The sequence below is a fragment of the Equus przewalskii genome, chromosome 1, assembly GCF_037783145.1.
Source record: "Equus przewalskii isolate Varuska chromosome 1, EquPr2, whole genome shotgun sequence".
Taxonomy (NCBI): Eukaryota; Metazoa; Chordata; class Mammalia; order Perissodactyla; family Equidae; genus Equus; species Equus przewalskii.
Window position 1 is genome coordinate 96,816,725 of NC_091831.1, and position 25,029 is coordinate 96,841,753.

Below are 25,029 nucleotides of genomic sequence, written 5' to 3' on the forward strand. Positions count from 1 at the left end.
TCATTTGCAGTGACTCAGTGTTTTCTTCTTTCACTTTTTGTCCAGCTTCAACCCTTCCTGCAGCCTCCAGCCCATGGCCATGGCAACCACTGGAAAGCTGAAGTGGCTGCTTGCTCACAGACTCAGAGAGTTTTTCCAAGTTTCATCTTCCTGCTTTCTGCTTCCCTCCTCTCAATGAGTGAATGTCCTCTAAATTTGCATCTCACTTTATGCTATTGCTTTACCCCATTTCAACTTGATAATCCCACTCCAATCTCACTACTTCATGTTTAACTTGAGGGCATCTTATAGAGCCCCTGAGAAATTCCCATGCCGCCTATGCTCAGCCTGCCAATGAGGCACATCACATGCCACTTGGGCCTTCAGAATGTCACGGTCATTACCTCAGCCTAATGCTCTGTCCAAGGAAGGAGAGCGGACAAATATAAAGCCACCAAGTCAGTGACAACAAACCCTGGCTCCCTCAGGAAGGCAAAGTTCCCCACCAGGATGTCTCCTGAATGTCCCCAGCAAAACCTCCAGGAGCCCCTTGGTCCTGCTGGGGTAGTGCTGTAAAGAGGAAGTTACCATGAGGGCTGAGTAGGTATAGGGATAGTGGTAGGCCAGGTAGCAGACATCTTCATCATGCGGGAAGGTGACAGCAAACGTGAGGGTATAATAACACTTCCCAGATGCTCCCCCTGTGACAGCTGCACTCTGGTGATAATGATTTCTAGAAGAGAAAGGAGAAGAGAGGAGAATGAGGGAGAGGTGGGGCAACAGTCATTTGGGGTTCCAGATGCTATATACCTCTTGTGTTACATACTGGCAAAACACTCTGGGTGGAATTTAGAAAACAGAGAAATGTACAAATGAGCTTACTGCCAGGTCATGAGCCAGATCAGCAACGTGTAAGCTGGTCCATCTGTCTCGTAATTGTGGCATATATGCCATGGGGCCTTCCTGGCTGTGTCTGAAAATGAAGGCTACAGAGTCACTGAGCTAGAAAATAGAGGAAAATGTGAATAATTCTGTTTTTCCTGGAATTCTATTGCAGACATACACTTTGTTACCCAAATGTGTGTTCCTCCAACCCCTGCCTCTCCCCAGATAACACAGAGTACAGCTCCTCTTTCCCCTTCCACCTGCCAAGTGGGCTTCTCAGGAATCACCGCTATGCTGAGTTCCAACTCAAACCATCACTACTATATGCTGAGTTCCAACTCGACACTTAACAAATCATCTTACATTATCACTGCAACAACCCATTGTGTGGATGAAGAAACAAAAGCTTAGAAAAACTAACTTGTCAAAGGTCGCAGGGCTAGTAGGTGGTCAATACAGGACTTGAACCCAGATCTGTCTGTCTGCAAAGCCTTTGTTCTTTCCGCTACACAATACTTTCTTCCCAAAGGAATATGTTTGTCACCCCAAATATGGTTCGGCTTCTTATAGCTTGGGAATGCACATTTTCCTTTATCAAAGATGAAGAACCAATTTTGATACTTCAGGAAAAGTATCAAAGTAAATTGCACCCAGAAGTACATTCTGAGCAATATTTTCCCCACACACCGCCAGTTATGCTCTCGCCTTGTCTGTTGATGCTGAGAGAGCTGTGCAGGCTTTCCTGAGAAATGTTGTCATCAAGGCTGCATTATAATGCAAAACCCACCCGGACACCAAAGATGTAATTTCACCTTTGAACATTTACAACATTGGCTTACAAGTCCATTGTGCTTTTGGATTTTCTTGGGGAAAAGAGTGGGGAGAGGAAAAAAATGATGTAATTATTCTGTTTGTTCTTGAGAATATAAAAAACATGGATTATTCTTTTCTGACTTTTTGCTGCCTTCGTGCCACCCCCCTCTACCACCAAAGCAAAACGATCAAGCAAGGAAGAGAGGAGGAAATAGAAGTCTACTATCTTGTTTCTTGTGGTTTTGTGGGGTTTTGATATTTATAAAACTAAGAATGGGAGTAAGAGAAGTGGTAGTCCCATGAATTATGGCCTGATACATTTCTCTTGCCTCAGTTTCTGCCAATACAGCATCCTCAAGCCTTGGTCATTCTAGGGAAAGAAGGATACCACAGTGTAAGCCCAAAGTGACTATCCTAGCCAGCTTTTCAGCATCACATTAATAGGGGTCATTTCCTTGGCGATTATAGGACTAGAAACTTCAAAAAGGCATTTTCACCCCTGCTGCCATCTAATCTTGATATCTAATTGGGTCCACTTTCTCCAGATCTCCCCAAAGTTCTATAGTTACTCCAGAGCTAGCGCTCTGGTTATTAGACAGCATGTAAAGAAGCAGATGTTAGCTCAGAAAGCATGCAAGCCATATACGCTCTACCTTTTACCCTCTTTCTGATTTCACTAGTAAAGGCTCCACTGCAAACACAAATTCAGTTTACACCTAGCTGAACCTAGTCAATTATGCCCTTCTACGATGGAAGAGCCAATCGAAATGAAATGAGCCAGTCAAAATGGCCAAAATTTTGACAACCAATCAAAATGTGGAAGAGAGTTTCATCTGGAAACATACATGTGTGAGCAGACAAATGCATACATGTGCACACGCACACATCCACATAGACATATTCATGAATGTAAAGGCAGGTGGAAACACACATCTGGTGCCTCACCATCCCCAAGTTCTTCACCCGCAAACAGTGGAGACAGAGCCTGCTTCTTTCCTCAAGATTAGTAGATGCCCAGGAGGGCCCATGGGAGTAGTCTGCTTTGACATGAGTCTTGCTTCTTTTTAGTTTTCCCACTGTACTACTAAGACACTGAAATCACAGGCACATTGAAGCCAACTCAACCTTACCCCACCAGCCACAGGCAAGAACAAGGAAGAGAGAGGAAGTGAGAATGTGAAATCCACATCCCTATGCTCTTGCTGCCATTCCAACCAAACCTGCACTCCAGGGAAGGAGCAGCTACAGTGAAGGAGAAATTAAATGGGATAATCCTCCGCTTCTGAGCATCTGCGGGCCCAGGTCCTAGCGATTTAAGGTAAGGGTAAGGAATTCGAATGGTGGTTTTAGCTATCTGAAATCTACCTTCTCACTCCCCTCAACACACACACATACACTGCTGTAGCTTAGTGAGCAAGATTCTCGTGGGCAAGACTAAACGCTCCCCACTGAAAAGCCAGCCCTCTCCAGGATGGCTGCAGACTGCTGAGTTTAAGGAAAATGCATATCACCTCATTTAGGGTGAAGTTCCGCTAAAGGAGATTCAGTTACAATCCTAGTCCAGGCTCTAAACTTTAGCTGAAGCTAAAGGAATCAGGTTTCCTCACTGGCGTCTCCTGGCGGTGGTACCATAGAAGGAGAATCCAGGTGACTTGACTCTAACGAAACCTTCCTCTTGGGAGATTTTTAAACTTGCCCAAGATCACCTTCTTCAAAGTGAAACATTTGCTATGTCTCTAAAGGGAAACACTTGGCTCGCTACAACTCAATTCGTCCATGATAAAGCAAGATCTCATCAACAAGTTATTTTTGTTTTCCCAACTATGATGTGAACATATTGAGGGATGTTTGTAAGGCAGTAACATTCATCCCTCATATTTTAAAAGGTTTCCATGTTCTTCCTTTGTAAAGAGGACTCGTTCCTTCTTTATTCAGCCAACTCCTCTTCTTCCTTCAAGATTCAAGTGTTTCCTCTTTCAGGAAGCCTTCCCAGATACCTGCCCTTTTGCCTACTTCTTATCGCACTGGGCCTCTCGCTCACTGCCGACACGTTCTGGCAGGGCTTATGCTTATGCATTTGTGTATCTTCATACTTGGCACAGTACCTGAACTTAGTAGCTGTTCAGTTAATGTTTGTAGAATAAATGGCCTTAGACTCCAAGCGTAATAATTAGGATGCTTAACGTATTTTACCTCTAATCCTAATGATATCCTTTCAAGGTATTATTACACACACTCTACAGCTGGGCAAATTGAGGCTCACAGATATTAAAGGTCTTGAGCAACTCCACACAACAAGCATAGTAAAGCAGGACTCAACCCCAGGTATGAGTTTACCACAAGACCAAGATTATTTTCATTACATCATCCATCTCTTAGGCACAGATAAAAAGACAAGAGGGCTTTTGATCCAATTCAGCAAGTAAGAATTTGAAGTTTTGGTCTTCATAAATCAGGGCTGCCTATAAACGTAAAGTCCAAAATATCAAAAGGAATGTAAAAGAACCCATCTGAGAGCTGGTGAAAACGATCCATATCATTATGATTCTTTGCGTCATTGGTATTTGATGCCACCAGATGTTCCACTAATTGTTAATAATAATTTCTAACATTCATTGAACACCTACTGTGTATCAGACACTGTTCTAAGCTTTCCACATGCTTCATCTCATTTCACTTAATCTTCAGGACAGCTCTATCAGGGAGATACCATTATTATCCCATTTTACAGATAAGGAATCTGAGGTTGAGAGAGGTTGGAATAATTTTCCCAAGGTCACGCCATTAATGATTCCAAGTACTTTCTCTCCTCAATCTACCCTTCTAGGTGGAGAAGAAGCCTGACGAAAATCAAGTGTGGTCTCCGATTTGCCAGATCCTACATACGTCATCTTGGGTCAAAGATGACCCAGGCTGGTTAGATCTAGCCATTCCACAGTTTAAAAGCTCCCCTTTGTGTTTCCATTCCCTGAACCATTTATCTTTAGAAAGATCTGCACTTTTATAATCATAAAGCCTTCAATGAAGCAAGGAGCAAAGTACACAAATGCATAGTTATGAACTCAATCTATTTTCATTTGTACTTAAAAATATGCTGGGAAGTCATTTTTTTTCTGTGCGTGCATGAAGTAAGCAGATGCCAAGATAGAGAGTGAATTAGATAATCTTATAATGGCAATGGCTCTGTTTAACAAGGGTACATCATTTCACTTAACAGGATCTAATGCGGCAGAGCAGCCAAGTGGCCAGGCTTCCCTGTGTCTGCAGGGTTTCTAATATTCTATATAACACCAAATCTCTCTCCTGAGATCCCTCGGAAGGATGCGTGATGGCAGAGCTCTTGTATGACATTCATCTTCATGAGTGAGCTGTTCCATCTCCTCTCACGAGCAGAGATAAATGTCAGAAGAGATCAGCCGTTGTGTATTACATGGCCACTCTGAGCATGTCACTTCCCTCCCTCTGCCCTTCAGCACCAAAATTACTTTAGACCAGAGCTGGGAAAGAATTCGAAAAGGTGTGAGGTGTGTACCTTAGAGAAACAAGCAAACCACAGGGAAGTAAATAAAGCAGAAATGAAAACTATCCCTGCTTACTTTTAAGAGAGGCATGGAAAAATGTGTCTGCCTATCTATGTTCGTCCCTCCAGAAGATCACTTTTTATTTTCTGGCCTAGTGGTTTGCAAGGTGGGTGGGAGAGGGGGGTCTCATAGTGGGAAGAGGTGCTGCAGGGGAAGGGCAAGATGATTGACTGAACACAGGGAGAAAATATTAGAATTTCTCCTTAAATTTATTATGAGCTAGGTAATAAGAAAGAAATTAAGTTGTCTAAGGTTTAATATGGGGATCGACACCACTGCCCTTATGCGGTCCAAGTCAACTTAATGAGATGAATAATTATAGAACAAACTAGATTACAGCACAGAAATCTTATCCATTCTTCTCTGTTGTTAGAGGGCTGGAATATAAAAAAGTACATTACATTTTACATCTATGGTTTTCATATGGAGGCTTCCCGAGGGAAGAGTGGAAACGGCTCACCACCTCCCTCATTCTTTTGCTTTTAGCTTCTAGCAAGGTCTTTAAGTTTGCAGAAGCCTACTTTAGTGGATTTACAGATCATATGATTTAAATTAAACTAAACTTCACAATATCGACTATTAGGTTTTTTTTAATTCTGCATAGAAGCCATAGATTGATGATAATATTAAATTTCAAGCACAAATGACCAAGAAACTGGAAACACGCACATGACCCATCTCCTACTCTTAATACTAGCTCTTTCTTAAGAATTCTTATTTGTATAAAAATAATCTTATTGGATCTGGGAAGTTAACGCAAATTTTTCAAAATTATCCAAAAGACTATTTCCAACTATATTTTTCACGGTAAACCCTAAGGGTATAGTATGCCCTGAGTTATCAATAATATAAAAATTTAACAATTAGGTAGACATTTAAAATTATTATTTGTTTCATTTTTTTCTCATCATTTAAAATTCTTAACTTTTTACGGTTTCTAATGTACATAATATATAGTAATGTACATATGATTGACTAAACATAACATAGCAATGTGCATATGATTGAGTAAACATAATATAGTAATGTGCATATGATTGATTAAAAGATAATTTATGAACAAATCTATATTAGAAGTACATGCATAAATATATCTTATCAAAATAGTTCAGAGACCACTTTCTAACGATGATGACCGGACCCACAAAGCAGCCAGCCCACCTCCTTAACGGATCATCATTGCTGTCACCTTTTGAAGGAAATGAATACCCTATTCCTTCCAAGCGTCCTTTTTGATTTCACCCTCCATATATATCCAGGTACGTGGCTCATGGTTCTCTCTCCACCATGAGCACCCTGGCACCCCTTTAGAACATGGCACTAAATCTGGGAATTTGACAGCATAGTAGAAATAGAACTTCTGAGTTTCTGTTGACATATTGGAGACAAAGAAATGAGGAAGTAAAGTTCTCCCAAATTAATACATCAGAGACAATAAAGGCAGGAACGAAACAAAGAAATCTTCTAAAGCAGATCAACTCAAAGATTGTGATGGGTAAAAGGGGAGAAATCGATTGTATAATCTATGGCACTCTACAGTAGGGAGAGGTGTTCTGATTTGTGGTTGAATAGAGATACACATATCTATCCTGTTGTTAGATCACATTATTGGAAATTTGTTAACACAATGTGGTGAACAATTGTAAAACAAACTACAGTACAATGTAGCAATCTTATCCTTTCATCTCTGTTGTATTCATGGCTGGAATATGAAAAATGAATTACATTACACATTCATGGTTTTCATATTACCCCTCTGTTGCTCTTTAATCACATAACAATTGTCTTGTTAATGAATCTAAAAGCTATTAACATTAACACTGGCTTTCCTTAGGCCAAGGCTGTGCTTTTAGACATGTGGCTTCTTCTTCCTTCTCCTTTTGGCAGATGCTTAGTTCCCTTAAGCCTGCTCCTTATTCTCCACTTCCAAGACAAGCAGCCTCCAGAGAGAGGAGTACCCCACTGGGAAAGGATGCTAAATGCTATGTCTGCCCATCTCTTACTAAGCTCCAGATCCAAGCCAGCTGCAAGCCAGGTCTTTCACGTTTATTTCGGGTTATCATTTTCAGAGGACACTAAAAGTTATTCTTGACACACCAAGGTCCAAATTTAGGCTTTCATTATATTTTCTTGCAGTTGTGGCCTCTATCACCTCAAGATGATTTTAGTTTAAATCTCTTTGGACCATAAAAAGATCCTGAGAGTCTCAAGATAGGGAGGCCAGGGAGTAATAGCCATACAGGGGAATGGAAAACCAACAGAATTGTAATATTTTGTTACTGTCCTAAAGCATACAATGAAATTGCTACCCAGGTCCATATCCTACTACATCAAGCACTGAAGACTGCCAACTCTTTTATTACAAACTATTAGTCGGCCTAGCTCTCTGTTTTGTAGACTATTGTTATCTGTATGGTGATTTTTGCCTTTGTGTCTGACACAGCAACAAGATTCTTGACCTTTTCTATGCATCCTGTCCTCACAGCTTCAAAAGCCAAGAGGCATAAGAGTACATACTCTCTTTCTTTTTGATATTGATAACAATCCTATACTCAAGAATGTCTGATAATGCTTTTTTAGAGGCCTCTTGTAATCTCAGAAAGAGATGACTTACTTTATCCAAGAAAATAAATACTAGCCTACCTGTTTTTATAAGAAACTAACAATGAGCTAATAATTAATTACATAGTTTCTACCTCTCCTAACAATTCCTACCTTTTTTTTCTTACAAATTTGAATTTTATTTTCCATCAAAAGAAAATGCACACATAAGCAATTCATGGATCTGGAATCCATTTCTTTTATCAAAAGTTATGGATAATTTAAATTTCATTACAACTTTACAGGATAAATTGATGAAACTGGCTACTGATCAAGGGTTGAAGATGAATTTTGAAAACCTCCCTCTTTTATTCTTTCCAGAAAATCATCATGCTGTGTAGGAACAGTTACTTAAGTATATTTGTCACATATTTACTCTCAAGTACTTTGGCAAACGGAAGCACAGGATGGATAGGAATAGGCCAGAACATCTCAGCCTTTTCATGCACTGGAACCAATGGAAACAGGTGTAGAACCAAGGCTTGATGCCCTAATGACAGGTTGAGCCTGTACAACTTCTAATATCCAACAACAAGTCTAAAGGTTTTAATGTGTTTAAATGAGGATCGACGATTTTTCAGAAAAATCAAAAGATATTTCTTGGAATTTATTGGGGGTCTCATTCAACATGCTTTTGCCTCTGAAGGGCAGGGTATTTCCCATTGGAACAGAATGACAACAAGTATAGCAGACAAGCACAGATTGCTAAGGTTTACAAGATCAACATGGAAAAGCAGGAAATTGAGAGGGAATGAAAGAGCAGAGAACAGGACACTAACAACACTCTAACTTACTTGTAATAACAGATTTCATGGCCCATCCGTATCCAGGTGGGTCTGCCAAGAAGAGCCTCCTTCACAGAATACAGAGTTGGCTGCATCCCTACACAAAATAAAAGCAGGACTTAATCCATGAGGGAAAGAGAAAAGAGAAAGAGAGCTGTGGTAGGCTGAATAATGGCCCCCAAAGATGTCAGGTCTTAATTCCTGGGGCCGTGAATGTTTACCTGTTAGAGCAAAAGAGATTTTGTAGATGTGATAAGTTAAGGATCTTGAGATGAGGCGATTATCCTGGTGGGATACATGCACTCAAACGTCCTTATAAAGGGAGCCAGAAGGCGGTTACGGAAGAGAGAAAATGTGACTGAAGCAGAGGGAGATTTGAAGAAGTTTTGGCTTAGAAGATGGAGGAAGGGGTCATAAGCCAAAGAACGCAAGGAATGTAGCTCTAAAAGCTGGAAAAGCAAAGGAAACAGAAACCCCCTAGAATCTCCAGAGGGAGCATGGCCTTGCCAACCCCTTGACTTTAGCCCAGTGCAGCTGATTTTAGACTGTGGACCCCAGAACTGTAGGAGAATAAATGTCTTGTTTTAAGCCACGAAGTTTGTGACATTAGTTACAGCAGCCACACAAAGCGAATACAAGAGTCAAGGTTCATATTTTCTCTTTCTATACCTGCAGGGGTCTATTTAGTTAGTAAATAGAGGCAGTATCCTGTGCCTAGTATCCTAGAGATCTAGGAATAACTTACTTTTTACTCAAAACCACGCAACAAATTGGTATATGAGCCAGCAATACCACACAGAATTTCCCATTCCTGGAAACATTCCAAATAAATATAGGCTACTGAGCAGTCTTTGTCCCTTGAATGTCTCCTCCAAAATGGCCACAGATAGCCATGAGAATTTAAACTTTCTCCAGAGTTTCTTAGAATGCAAATTAGTGTTGTCCGATTGGACTTTGTTGTTCTTCGGTCTTGTGACCAACAGGTCAAGACATTTGCTACTGTGGGTTTAGGAAATGGAGAGAAGGAATAAATGTGAGGGCTCACCAACCTCACAAAGTTCAAAGTGGGGCAGAGGAGTCAGGAAGTAGTAGAATGTTCTGCGTGCCATTAACATTCCATGGCAGAGTGAGGATTTCCAGCTTCCCCTTCCACAGCAGCAGTTTGTCATAGATTGGCCATCTTCCTGCCACTCCTGGCAGCCAAAATGTGTCAGCCCAACCTCAAGCCCTTTGGGAACCCAAGCAGGGCTTCCGGTAATAATCCAAACACAAAGTGATGTCATTCCTGGTGTTGTCCAGAAAGTCTTACCCCAGAAGCTCTTACCATAATTAAACTGGCTGTTGGGCTTCTCACAGTTGATGACGTTGAAGCGGTAAGGGACAGCAGCCCTCATACCGCTCACCCGGAAGTAGAACCACTGCTGGTGCTGGGTGTTGTTCACATCGGCATTGACCAACAAGTCATACTCAAACCTGCAAAGGCAGAAGCAAGATTGCAGGGTTAAAGTCTTTAAGGTCACTTCCAACACTGAGAACCTACACATCTCAGCTTCCGGATGACAGATCTAAGACCCAGGAGCTCAGGTGGCTGGTTTGTTATAGTTGTCATCCTATCTCACAATATTGGACACTGGCTTTGGAAATTCAGGGGGTGGGGAGCAGGTTTTTTGGTACTAGAAGAGTCAGTTACACAACTGCAGCATATCTTTTTTAAAAACTGTAATGAAGTTTCTATCTAGCTGGAAAAATGCAAGAAAATTCGGTCACATCTGGTTGGATATACCATTACCATTTGATGCTAGACACTACTTTTGAGCCTCAGTTTCCTCACATGGAAAATGGAAATAGTGTCTAAACTTGCAGTGCTGTTTGTAGAGATTAAGTAGTATAATATATGTAAATCCCCAGCAAAGTGACAAACATGAATTAAGCTACCAACTCAGGAGTCGTGTGTTTGTTTTTTCCCTTTTTAATTGATTTAAGTTACATGCGGTAAAGTACACAAGTCTTAAGTGTACAACTCAATGAATTTAAACAAATTTGTTGGATACACCTGTTTGACAATTATTTAAATCAATATATGGGACACTTCCAGCACCCCAGGAGGGTCTCATGTGCTCTCCCAGTCACTATGTCTTCAAAAGTAATTACTTTTTTGAGCTTTAGCAACAGAATCAGCAATGCTGTTTTGACTTAAACCTTATCATCAGGATATTTCATTTGCAAAAATATGAGTGTCCCATCTCCTTGGTATGCTCTTCTAGAAAAGGTAATGGTTTTCCCCTAAGCCATTCCTACTCTCCCTCTCTGGACCCCTGATAAATGGCATTCTCCAGTGATATCTGTAGAAAGGTAGAGCTTTATGTAAGACACAAGCAGAGCAGAGCTAAGTGATGGAGTTTGACCCCTCACACTATCACCATAAGCGTCACACTCTAACCATTGAGCTCACCATACAACAAACGAAGCATAACCCACTGAGTGGCACTCATAAGAACAATTCTGGAAAATCTATGACCCTCAAATCATCTGCTGTGCCCACAATGCTCTCTCCAAAAAGTAATCATAAAATTTCTTTTCCTGTAAGAAGGTTGTTTTCTGTCATTTGATGTTACCCTGACCACCACTGATTGGTTTAGGATTCTACACTCTGACCAAAGGCAGATGCATGGAGAAAGAGACCCGAGCGAGGCCAGCAGCTCAGGCACATGCTGGATTGATCAGTGTCCCACTAGGAGACTCCTAATTAGGTCTCCTCTTCCGGATGCTTTAAACATGATATATGGACAGAAGGAATAGTAAAAGCAGGAGCCATAGGAAGAAGTAGAAACTGAGCTGACAAACAAGAAAGAGAAGAAGGCTGAGAAGGAATCTTCACATAACTGCCCTTCCCTTCTCCAGCCCAAATAGTTCAATTTCTACAGGTTTTACATGTTGGGCTTCCTTGAAATACTCCATATACAAAAAAAAGGATGTCCATTCACCTCCCCTGAAAAATGGAAAACTTCAAAAATAACTCAGCAGGTGGATACAACACAGGTCTGAGCTTTACTAAATGGGGAGCTCCAGCCGTGGTGAACATGCACCCCTGAGTCAGAGCTAAGGTTGACTGAGTGCTTACCATGCACCAGGTGCTATTTTAAGAGCTGTATGTATGTTACCTCAGTCTCATAAAATCCCTGTGACATGGCTTCTATGACTGTCCCATTTCGTGGGTGGGGAAATAAAGGCATGGAGCAAGTTAGGTAACTTGCTCAAAGTCCCGTGGTTGGAAAGAGGTAAAGTCTGATTCCGAGACTTAAACACCATTACTATTCTAAACTGTTTTCTTAGAAGTTCACCCAGAGAAGATGGGTTATATATCTTGCTTTTTGGTATGTAGCAAGTCAGCACTGTTATAATAGAAAGAATTATAACAAGAACAACAGTCTCTTCTGCCTGCAAGGGACTGGAAATTTTTGTTTTCTTTCCCTCCTTTTACTTTGTGCAGCTCTAGACTTTTTTGCCTGTGAAATCCTTTTCTGTTAATAAGAGCCCATTGATAGATTCTTCAGAGAGGGATGGCACTGAGCATCCCCTTGAATGAAGGATGGCTCACTTTTCTATGGGGAGCCCAAGGTTTTTGTCACTTATGTACACAGCTACGGGAGCAACAAACATGAGAAGGTACAGGAATAGGGGACCCTGTGTATGCTGCCATGTCAACAGAACCAATGCTGGTATCAACAGAAGTATAAACATCCCAGTCAAAGTGCTCTCACACCAAAATATGGACCCATTATTTGGAACATAGGCATATTCATAACAGTTCATCTCTAGTCTCCACCTTGTTACGACATCAGCTAGGGAGTCCCCTAGTGGTACGCTGGTCAACGTCTAACAATTGACTCTCGGAGAGGAAAACCTTCATTTGCAGTGTTTGCCAGTTTTCATGGTGTAAACATTCCCAACATGGCTGATCTCAAGCTATCAATGTAACATCACTGAAAAGAGAATAGGGAATAGATGGTCACCACCTGCTCTCCTGAGCTGCCAGGAGCTACGCCCGTGGCTTTTCTTACTTACTCACGCACTTGGATGGCTTTGCGAAGATTTCCTGACTCAAACTTGGAGAAGAACCGTAAACAATCAGAGGCAGTGTCTTGCAAAGGCCTGTCATGAAATAAACATGTGAACATATGAGTTATTGCTATTCATGGGCACACATTGATGTTTCTTAGAGACAAGCTTTCTCTTAGAGATCTTTAACCTGAATTTTCATCTTGCTGATTTTAGAAGTAAGAATGAATTCATTACTAGCATAAAACTCTCTTATTCTCACATCATTAACAGAATATTCCATACCCCCCTCTTCCACTGATGCTCAAGACCACCTACCAAGGCTCATCTAAACTGAAGACAACTTTATTTATAATGTCACTTGGCTGGAGGAGTCTCCGGATATCTTCAAATATCTTGATCCTGGAAAGGAAAATTGGAAACATTTTAAGGGTTGGCCCTCACTCCTTACCCCACTCATCTTATGGTCATCTGGGAAGGGCCTTGAGAGTCACTGAAGAAATATGAAAGAAAAGTTTAATAATGCCCCAGCTTTGAGCTGAAAGGTTGCAAAAAAAGTATGGCCCTCCTTCCTCCTCTTCTTTATCAATAAATAAAACTACACTGAGCAGTAGGCATATAGGAAGCAGTGATGTCAGATTTTCATTAGGGGGTTCTTGGTTTGAAGGAGAGTTTTGTCAAGAGCATTGAATCTAAGAGACTTTGCAATTCTCTCTTTGTGTGAATAAGAGGGTCCTCTGCACTGAGACAGTTTTGAGCGTGACATTAGGATTATTGACCGTTAGCATCCTCAAGATCCATGAGGATCCAACAAGCCTTTCAGCTTATTCCATGGGCTCTGTCTGTTCCAGAAGACTAAGGTCAATCTTCCGTCTGAGAAACAACAATATCTGGGAGATTTAACTAAAAGGGAGGAAGCAAGATCTTTCAGATTCTCTCCTTGAATTTCCAATCCATGTCTTTGGGGTGAGGAGGGGAGAAGAGGGAGGGAGAGGGAGACAAAAGGCCTGGACTGAGGGGCAAGGTGCCCTTTCCAAGGGAAAGCTGATGCTGGGCCAGCCCCTCTGGTGTGTCCCTCAGGAACTTGAATATGGTAGATAATGCGCAGGGGTTGAGGTCTGAGAAGCCAGCCAGAAGCCCAACTGGGAGCAGCTCTTGGGATCCACCATCAAGGTATTGATGAAATGGACAAGTTTAGGAAACTTCTGGAATGCACGCTGGCTCCACTGATTTAGTGAATGCATATTCAATTTTTTTTCAGGGAAATTAATTTTTTCTTGGCTTTACTAATTTTCATTTTAATTTCACTATGCTGAGCCAAAGGCAAAGCTCCCTTTCCTGCATTCTGGGAATGATCCATCACCCAATGTTTCTTCCCTGGAGAATGAATTTTTTTCCATTCAATCTTCAGTGATGCAGCAAAACTGTTCTCCAAGCCAAGCCAGGTTCTACAAGGTTGTGACTGTGGGATGGAGGTACACCACCTCGTGTCATTAACAGGAGATAGATACCAATTTGCAGTGAACAACAACAGAGATTCCAAATAATCCATAGTTGTCTTTTCTGAGAACCTTCCTTTGAGGGATGATCCCCATATTTGGAGAAACTGGGTTATATTTCCCTGTCATAGCAGTCTGCAATGCATATGGGGTAAGGGGTTGCATTAGAATCATCCAAGGAATTCTTTTTTAGGAAACACATGCCTGCCACTGCCCCACATTGTTTCTCAAATGTCCTAATAGGGAAGCAAGCTCATGTGTTTAGCAAAAGTTGCCCAAAGGGCTTTAATATGCTCCTGCATGATGCTCACTTTCCTACAGAGAGTAGAACTATCTGTACAAACCATTCCACCTATAAAAGTATTAAAGAAGATAAAAAATATATAACTTTAAAATCAGTAGCACCATCACCTTTGGATTCCACATTTGCGTTCCAACATGGGCTGGGCAGAGGGAGGTGGACGGTGTCCCCAGAGATCAGGAAATGCCATCATCTTGAAGTCAGCCACAGATCTGGTTCTTCTGGCTTTGGCCATGTAAAGACAGGGATCATGGAAGGGAATATGCTGGGGATGTGTCTGCAGAAGCTTATTTATTACTTCCGTAGCATCTCTAGGCCTAGTGGAATTGGAAAAGGAGGCACTCATCCTCGGGCAGGACATCGCATCTATGTCCCAAGCATCCTCATTGAGGAAAGCCTGAATGTCAGGGATTTCACTTCCAGAAGAGTCTATTCCAAGACCACTGGACTGTGCATTCTGGTATGGGTTCATTCCAGGTGCTTTTCCGGAGGCTAGATGCACAGAGGACCTCCCCATCTTCACTGTGCTCAGAAGGGAAGTCCGGCCTGTGTCTTCCCTTTCTTGCCCCCAGGAGAGTTGGTCCTTACTCAAGCAATGCCTCTTCAGGGAGGCAGCAGTTGGAATGTGGTGGTGATTGGCATACTGAGTCTCCTCAAAGCTCAAATCATCTCCAGGTTTGGACTCCAGATCCTTCAGGTTTAAAATGGAAAAGAACAGTTAGTGTTTCCTCCCAGGCAGAGAATACAACTCGATTCCTGTCCTCCCTGTCTGGGCACAGAGCTAAGCATAAATCCTACGAATTGGGAAGCTTTCTCCAAGGTCAGCCAGGGAAAGTCTAAGCTTCAAGAATCAAATAAATGGTGGAATCATAGAAACTCAAGTTTAATGGGGCTTTCGGCAAGTCTAGTACAATTCTATACTGCACACAAATGCCTTCTGCAACACCCCCAGGAATTTACAGTCTGGTTGAACAATCTCATTTACAGGGACTTCACTGCACCCCAAGGGGGTGCCTTTCCTGCTGAGCAAGGAAAGTGCCTTTATTTGAGGATCACTGATTGTTTAAAAAAATATATCCCTTACACTGAATTGAAATTCCCTTCCCTGAAAATTTACACACTGATCCCCTTCTGCTTCCTGGAGTAAAATAGAATATATTAACTCCCTTTTCTGTGCGACTTAGATTGTACCTTTAGATGTGACCAAATTCGTGATTTACTAAGAGTCATAAGAAAAAATAAGTCCAAGGGCTGGCCCAGTGGCACAGTGGTTAAGTTCGCATGTTCCGCTTTGGCGACCTTGGTTTGCCAGTTCAGATCCCGGGTGCGGACATGGCACCGCTTGGCAAGCCATGCTGTGGTAGGTGTCCCATATATAAAGTAGAGGAAGATGGGCATGGATGTTAGCTCAGGGCCAGTCTTCGACAGCCAAAAAAAAAAAAAAAAAAGGAGATTGGCAGCAGGTGTTAGCTCAGGGCTAATCTTCCCTCCCCCACCAAACAAAAAGTCCAAAATTTTGGTGGCAGCAACAGCAGTAGTAGCAGCAGCAACTAGCCACCAGATTAACACTACCAAGTATGAAGGTTCTCAATCTGTTTCCACTAACAAAGAAATACTGAAATCAGTCTGGCAACCTTCAGAAAGCCAGCTAGCCCAACTTTTGCATTTTGACAAGGGAACAATTAAATCATCAGGAATTTTCACTTGCTTTTCCAGTGGAAGGTGGGGAGGGCAGGGCACCTTGCCCCCAGACAATAGGCAGCAATGTGTACTTTCATCCTCCTTCCACCCTAGTTGTCAGGTGTCAGACTCTGGGCCCCCTGCCTGCACCCTGGCTTGGACATATTTTTCACATTTTTGCTTAGCCTTCTGCTTCTCTCTCAGAAAGACCTAAGGGGCAGATTGCCAATGATGAGAAATGCCTTCCATCTGGAGACCTCCATTTGGCCCCCCAGCTTCTACAAAGACCCCACCAAGCATCACCAAGGAGCAGAACGACGGCATATGTCCCACCTCAAAGCTACAGGAGAGCTCAAAACACATCGCCTCATACTGCCTCAGTTCCTCCTCAGGTCGGTCAGGGCCAGGTTTGGAAGTCAGCTTGTTCACATCTGTTTCCAAGTCATCATCCTACAATGGAATATTCAACAGACCATATCACAGTCAAGAAGGCCACCCTGAGAAGCATCGAGACAAGCTACACATATGATTGCTCAGAATCCTGGGACGTGGTTCCCCTGCTTTCAAATTGTAATGGTGCCTATGCAAAGGATAATTTAATATGTTGGGTTGTATTTTTAAAATAAAAAGGAAGAAGATATACAACTTTTCTCATCATTTATGTCAGTATTTATCAGCCCTCATCATAAATAAGTAATAATTTATATAAAATGAGATGAGCTTTGCAAACAAGAAAGCATGATATAAAAAATTTTTTTCTCTCATCACCACTACCATCAACGTAATCGTATTGTCATCCCTAGTCCCCTATTGACCTTTGCTGTGTAGGTCCTTCACTCTTCACAAACGTTTAATGAGCACCAAGCATAAGCAGGTATTCTTGGAGCTACTGAAGATTCAGTGACAATGGAACAGAGGTCCAAGTGCACAGGGAACTGCCTTCTAGTGAGAGAAGGAAATAAGAAAGTAAACAAGTGAATAAGTAATTTCCAACAGTGATAAATGCCATGGAAATGACGAAAAGGGGCAAAGCGATCGTGACGGAGACTGGGCATGGAAGCAGTCTAGATGGAGTGATCTGAGAAAGCCTCCCCGAGAGGGACCATTCTAACTAGACCCAAACGACAGCAAGAGCTGACTGGGCTAAGACTTTGGGAAGGAGTTACTAGCAGAAGGAACAGCTTAAATTTGCTGCCAGAAAGAAGGTGGCTGAAGTATAGAGAATAGAGGAAGATTCGAGAAGCAGGTACTGCCGAGGCTTTCAAGTCCTGGGGAGGAGTTTGTAACCTCCTACTCTACCTTTATCCCTTTGTTCACTTAAAACCTTACTAAGTCACCACTGAATAATCCCAGACATTTATTTTTCTTCTAGATCATCATTTCATAGCAGTTGAACAGTGATGGTGACTCTCCGCCAAACACTTCTGTTTTTTCCAAAGGTTGTAGAATCGTAGAGAGAAAGGACACCAAGAATCAAACAGTCCAGTCTCTTCACCTTTCCTCGTCTCTCCTAGATCAAGTTCCCTAATAAAATAGGAGAGAAAAATCTACCTTAAGTTTTAAGAGTATATTTGGTTAGTTAAGGAAAAATCTAGCCACCCTGACAGCCTGTATTATTCTTCCCTAAGTCAAATAAATACAGAACATAAATGTTTAGAGGTTGGCCCCGTGGCTGAATGGTTAAGTTAGTGTGCTCTGCTTCGGCAGCTCAGGGTTCGGCAGTCTGGATCCTGCTCATCAGGCCATGCTGTGGCAGCATCCCACATAGAAGAACTAGAATGACCTACCACTAGGATATACAACTATGTACAGGGGCATTGGGGAGCAAAAACAAAAAAGAGGAAGATTGGCAACAGATGTTAGCTCAGGGCCAATTTTCCTCACCAAAAGAAAAGAAAAGTTTATATTCTGATCCAGGGAAAAAAGAAAATGCAATACGCCATCATCTTCCACAATTTTTTTCCAAACTTCAAATTAAAGGAAAAATAGATCTCATGAGGTTGACTTAATGGTATTTTCAGGTACAGTGCACACCAGCCCCAAACTCCTTAGCACAGTTTTGGAGAGCCCAACACTCTTGTCCTTTCCAGCTTCATCTCTCTGTTCCTCCTTGCCTCCACCATCTCTCCTACAGCTTCAGCCATGATCCAGGGTGGTACCAATGGAAATGCAACCTGGCAGGCATTGGGAAGCATCTCCTCACCAGCTAGTAAGGTTGGTGTGTCTGGAGCGAGCAGTGTCATATAACCCACAAGCTTCAGCCTAATTCTTTTTATATATGACTAGGTGACCTACTTATCCTTAGAGCATGGGTTGGCAAACTATGGCCCACTGCCTGTTTTTATAAATAAAGTTTTATTGGAACACAGCCACACCCATTCATATATGTACTGTCTACAATTGCTTTCTCAGTACAACAGCAAAGTAGAATAGTTGTAACAGAGACCATCTCTGGTCCTCAAAGATTTGAATCTTGGTCTGTGAATCTCCAGGCACTCAGGCAGGTTCTCACCTCCTTCTGTATTCTTATAAATTTCATCTATATTTATTTAGGGACGGACTTGCTTCTATGTCCTCACAGCAACCCAGACAAGCTTCATCATCTAGGATTCTGGTACCCATCTAATCCAGAGAGTGCTATCTGGCCCTTCCTCCTCAGTTGGACCCTTCTGATATTGACTTTTCCCAATCTTAGACTTGAGTTCACCTCCCTGTTGAAGGTGGTAGTTTGAACTCTGGTAGGGACAATCCCCAAGTTCACTAGATGGGAACTCTTTGAAGATAAAAACTGTCTTATTTGCTTTGGTATCATATTACCATCCCTAAGAACCTAGCATGCTACCTCACGCGTAGATCATAGCCAAGAAATTTCCTGAAAGAAAGAAAAAAAGGAAGGAAAGACAGAAGGAAAGGAAGAGAACTTGAATTCACTCTGTTTATCCTCCTCTTCTTCCAAGTTTGTCCAAATCTAATATTTGTGCCCATGAAGAAAAACACATGGCCAATACCTAGTCTGTATCTGTTGTAAGTTTCTCTTTTCTTACATTGATGTTGACAGTTTTCAATCAAAGAACAGTACTCAACTTTCCACTCTCAAGACTCTGTACAGATGTAAGTTTCTTTTAATCATTCTTTCTAAGAGGCTGGTCTCAATTATTAATTAAGATTTTCAAATGAAAAGGCCACAAGTTCAAGGCCTGGGTCAGTTCCATAAACAGAAACAAACACTCCTGGCCTCTTGCCCTCATGTCTTGCAGAAAATGCTGCTGGGTTTACCAAGGAAAACCCAGTTTGCTGGAGCACCCGTTCCCTTGCTCTTGCAAGATCCCAGAATTAAGCTGACTCCGATGCTCCCGTTTCTCTACAACTCATGCTCACGCACTGAATCCTTATCTTCTCTTTGGCTTGAAGGCTTTTGATGAATAGTTTCCAGGCCCGCGCCAATTTGTCTTGTGCTTCTTTCCCAGTTGGACTTGTTTATTTGTTTTGGTTCCACTCCACCCCAACCCACCATGATCTGCAGAGTGGGGCAAAGGAAAGAATCTAAAAGCTCTACCCCAATGCTGTGTGAAGTCAGGTGCTGGCATGCAGCTTGTCCCTCCACATCAGATGCAAAAGGCGACTGGCACTCTGTATCAGACAGTCAGTTATCAAAGAGCAAGCAAGAGGGGAGGGGAAAGTGGCATTGATGAATGGCTGCTGCAGCACAGTATTATTCAAATAATTCAGCAAGTACTCCATAGGCCTGCACCGCTGAGCCACAGCGAAGAGCCAATTTACTACTGATGACTTCAGAAACGATTCTATTTAACAACAAAACCCTGAGAACACCAGAGAGTCGATAGCAGTCTTAACCCGGAGACCTGACAAGGAGGTAGTCCCCATATGTCTGCCACCACCATCAGCAAGGAGAGTGATTACTATGACAGAGAACTCAAAAAGTCTCTTTCTCCTTAGACAGATAGGTAGGTAGGAGGGGAGGGAAGAAGAAAGGACAGAAGGGAGGGAAAAAGAGAGGTGGATGTATAGATAGATGATAGATAGACAGACAGATAGATAGATAGATAGATAGATTTTTTCAATTACAGTTTCATCTCCAGAAATAGCATAAAAGGTAGCATTTACTTCTCGGTCTTATTTTGCAGATGACAAAATTAAGGAGTTTTAACTTTAAGGGGCTTGTCCAAGTCCTTGTCCACCAACAGAAACAGATAGGATTATAATTCATAGATAAACTATTATTCTAGAGCAGTGGTTCTCAACCATGAACGATTTTGTCCCCGGGGGACATTTGGCAATTCCTAGAGACATTTGTGGTTCACGACTGACTAGGGGTGGGGAGGTGGGGTGGCATAGGGGTAGGTGCTACTGACATCGACTGGGTAGATGTCAGAGATGCTGCTAAACATCCTAAAATTCGCAAGATAGTCCCCCGCAATAAAGAATAAAGTCAAAATGCCAATAGTGCCAATGTTTAGAAGCCCTTTTCTAGGAATGCAGTCAGTAAATGAAGTCCCACTGCCTATTTTTGTCAATAGAGTTTTATTGGAACATAGCCATGCCCTATCATTTACATCCTGTCTATGGCTGCTTTTATGCTACAACAGTAAAATTGAGTAGATGTGAGAGAGACTGTATGGCCCACAAAGCCTAAAGTAATTACTATCTAACCTTTCATAAAAGGTGTGCTAATCTCTGTTCTATAGGATAGGTCATTATAGGATAGAGACCAAAGGGTACCACTTCCCTGCTGGCCAGAGTGTACACCACGCAACTCAAAGGAACACAGCTCACATAGGCACCGAGGAAAACGGAATTGTACAGAGCAGTGGTCCCGTGCAGAGTGGGTAGATAAGAAGAGTGACTTACGAAGATAGGGGAGATCTACTTGAAAAAGTTTCCTAGAAAATCTTTCCATGGTCTCTTTGCCTGAATGTCGTTCACACTGATTAAACATGCCAACCCTAAGCATTACGTGCCAAGCTAAGGCTCATCCTGATGGAATCTCAGAGACTTCATAAAGGATAGCCTCTGACTTTACAATGAGATATCACACTGGACCTACCAAGATGAAAACTTGGAAATCAGTAACAGCAGCCATCATGTATTGAGCATCTCTCTCTGCCAGGCGCTAGAGTGGAAGTACAAACGCAGGTCCTTAAAATCTGCACTGGCCTTAGCTGAACACTGAAAGTGATATTTGCCTTTGTAAGACGTGAATGGGGTGATCACTAGAAGCAGAGGCTGGTCTACCTACTTCCTCTTTCACATCTTCAGAATCGGAATCCTTATCCACTTCTTCATCACCATCATCTTCAAAATCTTCTGGGTGGGGGAAAAAGAGGTGAAATGGGTGAGGCTTTCTCTATGCCTTGGATTTGGATTCTCACCACTTCTTCCTCTCAAATAAGGGGCTCATTATTAAGTGCACAATATCCCAACGCACTCTAATATTTATTGGTATGTGTAAATGGTGTGCACATAGGCACATGAGAGCACTATATCATGAAGCGTAAATTGTGTTCCTACATTGAATGCAAAATCAGTGCAGAATAAAATGACTCATGAATACCATTCTGGTTTCCCCAACTCACTTTAGAAGAAGTATTTATGCAACTAACATTGGCAAAGTTTAAAGATCACAGACATGCAAAATTTAAGGTAACTTAGCACCTTGACTGACTCCCTAATTTTGATATGACGAAACTTGTTTTCAACAAAAGTCCATAGAAATCACCTACTACCGTTGTGGCAAGATGATGCCTATGGAAAATCTGTTCTATGGAAGGAGGACGAGGTTGGAAAGCACCAGAATCTTTTGGCAACAAAATCTTCTTGGAGACTGGATAACAATACTTTCAGATATTCTAATATGACTAGCATAGGGTTGTAAGTAGCAATAGTTTTACTTCAATTTCATCCACAGGGCAAATTAATTCCAGAACCAGCACACACAGCAGAGAGACTCAATCGTGGGATTGTGAATAGACTTTTTTAAAATTAGCTGAGATGACCCTACAGGCTTTCAATGGCCACCAGGCAAAGTGGCAACAGTTAATAATGAAGGACAAAATAAGTGAGCTTGGCATTTGTTCAGCCTGTATATGAAAAGCTTGCTTTTTCATAGATATCTCTAATTAGCTTATCGGACAATCGTGGTTGACCTATTAAAGAACTGATTCTACTTTCATCCGCATTTTTCTGAAATATCGTCAAAATGTAAAAACTCATCATAAAGCTCATAGTGACCCACTTTCTTTACCTTCAGTTAGAACACATGGAGGGTCAGAGGTGACACTCCCAGGGACCGGGAAGGCATAAGCACTGCTGGCTGTGACCAAGGGAAGAGGACTCTTCGGATAGCACTGCCTCAGGATCTGAAGCACGATGGAGATGACAGGTTCCAAGCTTTTGTCATCCAGGCAGTTCTGAACAAAGAGAAGATATCAGACACTGAAATCTTGTATAGAGTCCCATTATAACCGTATTTCAGGTAATGAATTACACACATCCTAGACAGATAGTAAACATCCTTAATGTAGAATGTCTAATTTGAACATTCTCATGTAGAATTTTGTCTAATATAGAATCTGCTTTGGTCCACCGTATAATCTGCATTTTTCTTTCTTTCCTGCAGCTCCTATGTTATGGGAATGAATTTAGTCTGAAAACAGACTTGAAAGTCTTTCAAAGGATGCTGCACCTAAGGGAAGATGTCATCCAGGATAGCTAAGGGAAGAGGAGGTGAGCATCTTCCCTCAGCCATGCATGTGTCAGTGTGAGTTATTGCCTAAATTAGAGAATGAGTAGGTGAATTGATGGAAGTCTTACTTTTCTCTTTCAGCTGCTATCTGGAGAGAAAAACAGAAAGGAAAAAGATAAAATACGAAGTCAAGAGGAAAGACTAAGTGAATCCCAAGTACCTAAATTAAATAACACGCCTTTTCTCAAAGCTCACAGTGTTGATCCCTCTTGGTACCCACCCAAAGCAAAGAGAAATTGGGTTTGCAAATGTTAGCGTTCTGATACTGATGGAACATGACAAGATCCTTCTTTTCAGATGCAGTAAAAAATGTAAGAACAAGCTTATTAAATTGAGAGAGAGAGTTGGGGGTATCTCTTTGGCAAAAACACAGCCATTTTCTTCAGACTCTTGGTAAATGTTTTGTCTACTGACTTGGTACAGAAAGTTGACCAGTGTGAGCCTCCAGGTGGATATTCCTAAGGGATTTCCAGCAAGCTCCAAGGCCAATTAGTCACAGCAGATGCTACGGAGGACACTGAGCACCTGCCACAGGGCGGGGTGACTGTCTGTGATGATGTCATGCTATGGAATCTTCAGGCCCACATGATAAGTAGCTCCATGCGAAAGAACACGAAGAAAGAAATTAATAAACTTTTAGCCATGAATTTGAACTACCCAAATAATTCCAAAATATAATTAAAGTAAGCCACCTTTCAAACCAGAAATGTCTTAATACGATCAAGAATGCTACCTCTCCCTCTGAGTGTTCAAATGGTACCAATCAGGAGTCCTGAACCCACATCAGGAAATGCTCTCCGTGGAAAATGAGTTAGTTGAGGCCATTTTATCCTTGGGACTGGTCAGGTGGTTTCAAGTGCTTGGTAAAAAGTATTAGTGTTGGAGAAAAAGAGAACCGAGCATGGAGGAGGAAGAAAGGGGAGGTAGATGGGTGATCAGAGATAATGTTCCGAGCTTCAAGCTTAGCAGAAATGAGCCAAGGACAAGCCAGGGAACTCGGTCAAAACTGCCAACATTTTGGAAGCCAGGTCTGTCTCTCATTGTCGTTGGTATTGTTGTTGATGATGGTAATGATGATAATGTGTTTTGCTTCTCATGGAATGGTGCAGGTGAAAAGAGAATGGAAAGATGGAAGCAAGTTCAAGTGTCCTGTTAGGTTAGGCCACACCATGAACTGAATCTGGAGGACAAACAGGATATTAAAACAGAAACCAAGGCATTCAGAATAATGTTATATTTGGTGTCTGCCATACTCTGGGGAAAAATTTATGAATGTAAAGATGATCCTGGGTTCCAGGGTACTAGAAATGCCTGGACCCACTTGCCAACATTTTCCTAGTGTTGATGGATAGGTGCTGTGCAGAGCTGGGACCAAGATGAGGCAAATGAGGTGCCCAGGATGCAAAATTTAAGGGGCTCTCACTCTCACGGCCCTGCAAGGGCAGGGTTGGGGCTGGTGCTGTGTCTCATAAGATGACAAGACTCCGAGAAATAGGATCCTTCTGGACAAATGTCCTGGAATTGGGAGCAAAAGTGAGATTTTTAGGCTCACTTTTCCCTTCACTCTCGATAATACACGTGCTACTTGCAAAAGATGATGTAATATGAGAGAGCTGAAACTATTCAATATGCAGTTAATGTCTTTACTTATCTTCGAGATAATAAATACTCTACTGGCATGATCCCTAGGCAGGACAGAGGAATCGCACCCAGCTCAGTTCCTGGAGCAAGATGACCTGAATTCAAATCCTGGGCTGAAGGTTTCTAACTGCAGAATCCTGGCAAGTTACTATACCTCTCTGTGCTACAGGCTCCTCATCTGTAAAGAAAAGATCATAACAGAACCTCTCTCATCAGGCGTATGTGAACTAAATGAGTACAAGTAGGCACAGAGCCTGTCCGATGGTAAGCACTCAGTGATTGTTAGCTAGTGGGAGGTCAGTAGGCATCAGGCATCATCAGGCTCATAAAATCCCCTCAGAATCTGAAAGCAGTACTAGGAAGCCACTGCTACTCAGGACAGATTCCTGGGAATAGTCCTCATCATAACAAAATGAGACATCTTAGTGGAAAAGGAGCCTGA

At 42.0% G+C, this 25,029-nt stretch overlaps 1 protein-coding gene across 6 annotated transcripts in view; it reads right to left on the reverse strand.

Annotated features, from left to right (window-relative positions):
* AGBL1 (AGBL carboxypeptidase 1) overlaps positions 1 to 25,029 on the reverse strand; it is a 754,053-nt gene that overhangs the window by 576,865 nt on the left and 152,159 nt on the right. For 2 of the 6 annotated variants that reach the window (XM_070618159.1, XM_070618188.1), the window contains 10 exons: positions 22,446 to 22,611; positions 21,441 to 21,508; positions 21,249 to 21,314; positions 16,517 to 16,633; positions 14,614 to 15,194; positions 13,022 to 13,105; positions 12,710 to 12,796; positions 9,969 to 10,117; positions 8,654 to 8,741; positions 568 to 712 (listed from right to left, as the gene is read on the reverse strand). In XM_070618159.1, the coding sequence (XP_070474260.1) occupies positions 568 to 712; positions 8,654 to 8,741; positions 9,969 to 10,117; positions 12,710 to 12,796; positions 13,022 to 13,105; positions 14,614 to 15,194; positions 16,517 to 16,633; positions 21,249 to 21,314; positions 21,441 to 21,508; positions 22,446 to 22,611 (1,551 nt within the window). The remainder of the gene's footprint in view (positions 1 to 567; positions 713 to 8,653; positions 8,742 to 9,968; positions 10,118 to 12,709; positions 12,797 to 13,021; positions 13,106 to 14,613; positions 15,195 to 16,516; positions 16,634 to 21,248; positions 21,315 to 21,440; positions 21,509 to 22,445; positions 22,612 to 25,029) is intronic. The other 4 variants (XM_070618166.1, XM_070618177.1, XM_070618162.1 and 1 more) reach the window with 3 other exon arrangements.